The following is a 7,500-nucleotide window of genomic DNA, read 5'->3' on the forward strand; positions in this document are numbered from 1 at the left end:
TATTCAAGTTTCTCTCTGAGTTTTTAATATTTTGTATGGCCTCAATATGCCGTACCACAGCCTGCATTCTTGGGGGGTATGATTATAGCAAATTGCATAAAAGCTAAGACTCAAACTCCATTTCCCTGAGCACTTCGGTCACCTCTCTTCGCACTTTGCGTGCTTTAACACGATCCTTCCAGATACTACCAATGTTTTCACACATATTAAGGTCAGGGTAGCTACCTGGAAATCCACTTGACGAGAAGAAATTGGTACAACTGTTTTGAAGCAGCTCCTGTGTCTGAAGAGCCTAAAAACATGGTGCCTTATCATGCATAAATGTGACATCTTCAACAGATAACACATTTTCAGGATCTTTGAGGAAAGGAAATACTCCACCAGTGAGCACAATTTCTCTGAAGTATTCGCCTTTCCATGACTGTCCTTTTTCTTTGATGATCCTGATTAACCGTTTGGCTGTGAAACAGAGGAGAATTCCCAAATATTGAGGAAATTTCACAACTTGGCGATAGTTCACGTCATAGCTGATATCATCCAACTTTGCAGCCCAAATGATGTCATTTTTATGATTTGGCTTCCTGACTGTGTAAATGAAGAATTCATCTGATGCGGCAACATGGAGAAAGCCAGCTTCATCCCAATCTTTAAGAAATGAACTACAAAGCCATGCTCGGTCTTCTTTCTGTTGCTGAGTGATGTTGAGCTTGCTGATAACATGAAATGGTTTGTTACCAGATTCTTTGTTTGCCTTTTAGTTTCTAGTTCAAACGCCAATTTATGTAGACTTTCTTGGTCAACCCTCTAACTCAGCTATGACGTCTTTCGACTCCTGAGAAAGGACTTCAGGCCTTCTCACATTTTTCGCGATGACAGTCATATGGATTTTTGTTCTAGTTTTTTTTAACAAAGGATTCATCTCTAAATGTATTTAGCTATCCCAGATCATGAAATGAATGATGCGCCAGCACCTCTGGCCTCTCTGAGGGTTATAGCCCGGATTCGTTCAATCCATCTGATTTCCTCCGAGTCATTAGTCACGGCTGTATCTAACTCCGTTGCTCAGTCTGAAAATACAAGAGATGTAAAATGAAAAATAGCTTAATAGTAACTTAAGATAATATACTTGGAGATAGGCTATAGCAGAAAACTTCATAACTTTCCATTTGTTCTGTGGAGGGGAGGCCTCTAATTTCAAAACACCCGGTATATCATATATATCATATATATATATATATATATATATATATATATATATATATATATATATATATATATATGGATATATATATATATATATATATATATATATATATATATATATATATATACATATAACTGTCTTCGGTCCACCACTTAGTCTTCGGTCCACCACTTAAAATGGTATAGGACGGAGATCAGTTATATGTCTATTCTTGCGACTGTGATACGCAAGCATTGTGGTTCTTTCCCTTTCTCGTTGAAGTGACATCAAGTAGATTTTCTTCTTCTTCAGAATTGGGGAGATGACTCAAACTTCCTGAGTTAACTTCTTAACAACTTTATTTCTCTGCTCCATCACTGGAGTATAGGAAAGGTTGGTCAGATGACCGCTCTATTCAGGATGTATGAGAGAACAAACTTATCAAGAGAGTCGCATCGATAGCTTAACACTTTACAAGAATAACAAGTACGTAGCCATACAGCTCGGAAGTCATGTGTTTCCGCCACAGGTGAATAGGTCAACAGCTTCCCATGGAAGGTGTTGTGACCTGTTAGAAGAGATGATAATTGTTTATACAGACAAATGCAACCAGGCCACTGCAAGCATTGCATGGCATGGTCTAGTTTTACGTCCTTTTATGGCTATTGATCACCCTCCTAACTTGCCAATGACCCCTTGGGTCATGGGTTTATTTACAGATATGGAAAATATCTGTATAAAATAATGTATTGCATTACATATATATATAAGATATATCCATATATATATATATAGATATATATATATATAATATATAGATACATTATAATAATATATATATATATATACATTATATAGATATTATATATATATAATATATGTAATATATAGGTATACTATGGTATTATATATAAAATATATTACTATATATATATATATATATATTATATACATATATATATATATATATTATATATATATATATATATCTATAGTATATATGTATATATAAATATATATATATATATATATATATATATATATATATATATATATATATTTGTGTGTGTGTGTGGTGTGTGTGTGTGTGTGTGTGTGTAAAGATAATGCCACGAAGGAAAATGAAAAACGAGTACTGCCGAGATCTTTAGGTCTTAATGACCCTTTACTAAAGGTAAGACTGATCAGAACAATGAAAAACACAGTACAGGTAAGCATATATAAACGGACATTACAGGATTAACAAAATAGCAGGTCACTTACAAGAAACGAAAAAACGGCCGTAGGCTAGATTAAAGATTTAAAAGCAGCCACCCACACTTGGTCACAGGTAATTTAGTCAGAAAACAATACAATTTTCTTAGGAACAAAAATTCATATACAAATGGACTGTATAAAATTAGCAAAATCCCGAAGGCTAGATTAAGGATTTAAGTGCGGTCAAACACACTGGTCAAAGGCAATTTAATTTAAAAAACAATACACTTGGCATTAGTAACAACGTGAATTTACAAGTGTTCAGACAATGAGTGAGAAATGAACATAAGATACCAATACAGCGAGCATGAGAAACAATATTAATAAATAAAAACATATGGGACTAATTAATTAGTAGTTAATTCATTTATTCTATTTTTAGGTCCTTCATAAACATTTTACAAATATATGGGTCTAAATGGTACAATCCTAGATTAAGATTTAGGTGTTTTTAATAGTGATCTATATAATTGCTGATTCCAGTAAATTTCTTAAAATATAATCATTAGACCTAGCAATTATAGAGCTATCACCCCAATTTAAACAATGAGATTTTTTGCTCAGATGGATAAATAGTGCACTTGAAATCTGGGCTGTTCTAAAAGAATACATATACTGCTTTATTCGTACATTTAAGTCTTTGCTTGATTGGTCGATATAAAAAAAACGGGCAATCTTTGCAAGGCATTTTGTAAATGATATTGTTATTTGTTATCAAACTATTCTTAATTAGTATACCTTTAATGGTATTCCTATAAGAGAACACAACACTAACATTAAAAGATTTAAATATTGATTTTATGGTTTCAAATCCACTAAAGTAAGGCAAGCTAAGTACATTTTTAGGGGTTTCTTTTTCATTACTAACCGCACTATTAAACTTTTTGTGAGCTTTTTGATTACATAATTCAATTATATGAGGTGGGTAGCAGAGATCATTCCCCATCTTTTTTATGTATTCTATTTCTTGGTCAAGATATTGTGGACTTGCAATCTGCAAAGCACGCAAGAACATAGAAAAAAAAATTGAAATTTTAGTATTAAGATGGTGGCCAGAATAACAATGTATATATGTTAAATTATTTGTGGGTTTCCTATAAATACTGAATTTACATTGGAAAGACTCTATGTATTAATACATCTAGGAAACGGATAACATTTGTTATTTTCAATTTCAACAGTGAATTTTATGGATGACAAAATTATCTAATTTAGACAATAAATCTTTTACATTGATACCAACAGGTAAGACTACCAAGATATCATCTACATATCTAAACCATTTTAAGGGGACAAGTGTAATATTCGGGTGATGTTACCTTTCAAAGAATTCCAAATGTAAGTTTGAAGGGAAAGGTGACATGGGGTTACCCACAGCCATACCAAATATTTGTTGGTAATATTCTCAATTAAAAGTAAATCTGCAATAAAATATACACAACTTAATCAATGAAATAATATGACTAACAGACATAGGTTATTCATGCAATACAAGTTCATTACTTAAGATATTCTAGCACAGAGTCAGTAGGGACTTCTGTAAACAAACGACATACATCAAAACTGACAATGGCATCACTTGGGTTTAATACAATGTTATTTAATTTTTCCACAAGATCAAGAGAATTCCGGATGTGTGAATACAGTTCCAAGTAACGGGGATAACAATTTAGTGATATATTTGGATAGTTTATAAGCAATTGATCCTAAAGTACTACTAATTGGCTGCATAGGGTTGTTTTCCTTATGAGTTTTAACTAGGACAATTGTATACCGTTTCTGGATGTCTTAGTTATTAGAAATAACACTAATTTTAATTTTAAAATACATAGGAAACCCACAAATAACTTGTCATATATTCATTTTTATCTAACCATGCTAAACAAATTAAGATGTCAACATTTTCCAGTATGTATCTCAGAGCTCTTAGAATTTGTAGTCCGGAATTTTTAGAAGAAGTTTAAAATTATAGATAAAATAGGAGATTCATTATGCTACCCTCCATATTGTTTGGGACTTGGTAAAAATAAAGCAAAAAAGACACATTACAATCCAATCAGTATTAACAAAGAATTTAAGAATATTCTTTGTGTGCCATTTCATCCTAATGTCATTCCTGCTGTACCCATTTTAAAAATTATTGATATTAACTTAGTATTTAAATATAATAATATTTTGAGATATAAACTAATTAAGAATAGCCCTCCAAATAAACAATATTGTATCCAGTATTCCTTGTAGAGAATGTAATAAGATTTATATTGGGCAGACCTCTAGGGAATTAAAAGTAAGATGCTTCCAGCACAAATATGCCATTTCAAGAGGATTAACAAATAATGGCATTGCAGATCATTGGGTTAAGACAGGACATGCTATTAAGTGTGATAATTCCCCGATAATCTCCAGGGTCAAAGATCATCGAAAAAAGGAATCTATTAGTGTCCATCTTTATTGAAGGGAAATCAACAAGGAATCTAAATCTCCATCCAAGATTATACCTTGATCCTCTTTCCTTATCTCGTTTGCTTAAAGAACATGCCGCCCAGATTAATAAACTGTAACCCCACCCCCTCTTTCTGATTTTGTATATAAAGGCCTGTCAACTTCTTTTATTTTCAGTGTGAACTTGAAAGTGTAGATTGTACTACGAAAGTACTTATTTCACGTTCCTGTTTCACTTACCTTTCTACCATGGACTTAAGGATATTCTCAAGTATGTGTTCCTTTGTGCTACATTGGATACTCGTATATAAATCACTTAATCATGCACACTTTCCGTTACTGCTCTATATTTTTTCAGATCAAATTTATATGCAGTATACACTTGACCACATTAAATGGAAAAGTGGAAAAAGAGCACAAGGGTTAGCTAAGATCAAAATGTTTGGATGGAAAGGGAAAAAATACCTCTGCTCAGCCACGAAAAGTAGTCAGGCATTGTTCCTATGCTGAGCGGCTCTATGGGCAAGCAATAGGCTGATTGGCTAAATGTTAAAGTGTTGGGTGCAAATGAGAGAGGTATTCAAGTGCATCAGGTGTGGGTGCTCTATGCAATATTACTGGTTATGTACTGGAGAGTAAAAGACTAATGGTAATCTGGGTGTTATGCTGTCATTTTCTTGTTAAACTTCATATACAGCATCCATTATGCATACACCCAAACAATGTCTGTATGTCTTGTGACTGATGATTCTTACTTGATCATGAATACATATTGTTTTGGGTAGGCTAGGCAATAGTTGTGAAGTTCTGAACACATTATAAAATGACATGAAAAAATCCTTATTTCTTTGTGTTCTATACAATATTTTAAACCAGTTCATATTTGCATTATGCTGCTTGGGATTATGGTATGATTTTGGGGTAACTGAGCTTGTGACATAAACTAGACTAGCCTAGTCCCTATTCCTATATCGGCTCTTTGGATACATTCTTAACCCCTAGGATGTATTAGTGTGAATAACAGAGGGGGTACTGTATATCACAAAAAATTAATAAATTGTAAACTATACTGGCGTGAGAGATCTTTCTATCAAAATGTTCTTGAAGCCAATACTAATGTTGAGTACATACATGTGGCACTGGCTTCCAAGCAGGAGAATTTTGGCCATGTTTCTGACAGGAATTTGGTATAACTCTTTAGCCACAACCCTCTAATGCTATACTCCTTTGCCTAGTCCAGTAATTGATTATGCATGTAACTGTTCTATATGTACTGTAGTAAGAAGAGAAACATTAACCAACTTTCCAATAGTATCTTCATTTCATGCTTCTTATCTATGGAATACCCATAATTATTATTCTTGTTCCACTAATACGTTGCCCTATACACAATGTAATTCTTATATTAACATTGCCTTCTGTAAACATAAAACTTTGCAAAATTTCAAAATCTAAGGAGTAGAAAACAATAATAAATGATGAATGTAAAGATCCATACCTTGCTGACACGTGCATCAATGAAGTACAACACATGTTTTTCCATCATCCGAAGAGACTTGGCGATAACATTGAATTTATGGATATTCTCTTCATTTCCATACAATTGTAGTAGAGCTGGTAAAGTTTTAATTTCTTGTCTCAGGTACTCTATATTATTTAAGGCCACACATGTCTGTAAAATTGGAAAAATTGTGAATTTTAAGATGATTTTACGTTTTCAATTATACATAAGCCCATAATCTTTTATGTGGATTGTCTTTAGCATAAGCCAGTATGGTTGTTAAAATTTGGTGACAAAGTATTTAACATGGCAGTAGATGATGTGAGGACTAGAGGCACCCTCACTTGTATGCAGTGCCACTTTTAATTTTGAGATCAAGACATATCATAGTTGGTTAGAAGAATGAGTTATGAGACTTCAGATTTGCAGAATAATGCTAATTTTTTAAAAAGTTTGCTATGTGTTCTCATGAGGATACAAACTTTCCTGTTTTTATCTGGAGACACTCCTAAGGAGAGAAATATTGTCCAGAGATCATGACTGGTGTTGATCTCCACCATACATGACATGGAAGCTGTTTTGTGTAACTATTCTGTATATACTGACATGTTTGATGTTGAGGATGACAGTACTTTGTACCTGAGTATGACTTGTTTGTAAACTGAATAAAAAATGGAAAGAACACAATTTCCCTTGAGAGGTGGGAAACCGGTTTGAAAGGTAATATATAATATTGTGAAGAAATTGATAAATAGGTCCTACTAGGCCCCATCCTCACTTAAAAGCAAAAGTCAGGTACTGGGAAATCTGAGAATCTATTCCTTCTAGGATGTCTCATACAATTACTGATGAAACCCAAGTGCATTTGATGAAAGTGCTGAAAATAACCTTGGATGGTTTCCCAATGACCTCACAAAAAATGTCTATCCAATTCAGTCTGAGTTGGCTCTACTGACAAGGGACCATCAGGTCCAGCAGAACCTAAGACAGCACAAGCTAAGTTCTCTACCAGAATAGAGGAAATATAATAGCCCAACCTTGCTCCTGCTCTGGAGATCAAGGTGCTCATCTCAATCAATAAGTCTCAGACTCTAAGTCATGGTCTTAGGGCACTAAA

The 7,500-nt window shown here is 33.5% G+C and overlaps 1 protein-coding gene across 11 annotated transcripts in view; it reads right to left on the bottom strand.

The window, feature by feature from the left end:
• Positions 1 to 7,500, bottom strand: part of LOC135216350 (protein unc-13 homolog 4B-like) — a 255,589-nt gene that overhangs the window by 47,178 nt on the left and 200,911 nt on the right. For 10 of the 11 annotated variants that reach the window (XM_064251577.1, XM_064251583.1, XM_064251585.1 and 7 more), the window contains one exon: positions 6,381 to 6,554. In XM_064251577.1, coding sequence (XP_064107647.1) covers positions 6,381 to 6,554 — 174 coding nt within the window. Of the gene's footprint in view, positions 1 to 2,356; positions 3,435 to 6,380; positions 6,555 to 7,500 lie in introns of those variants that run through there. The other variant, XM_064251588.1, reaches the window with a different exon arrangement.

The sequence above is a fragment of the Macrobrachium nipponense genome, chromosome 6 (assembly GCF_015104395.2).
Source record: "Macrobrachium nipponense isolate FS-2020 chromosome 6, ASM1510439v2, whole genome shotgun sequence".
NCBI lineage: Eukaryota > Metazoa > Arthropoda > Malacostraca > Decapoda > Palaemonidae > Macrobrachium > Macrobrachium nipponense.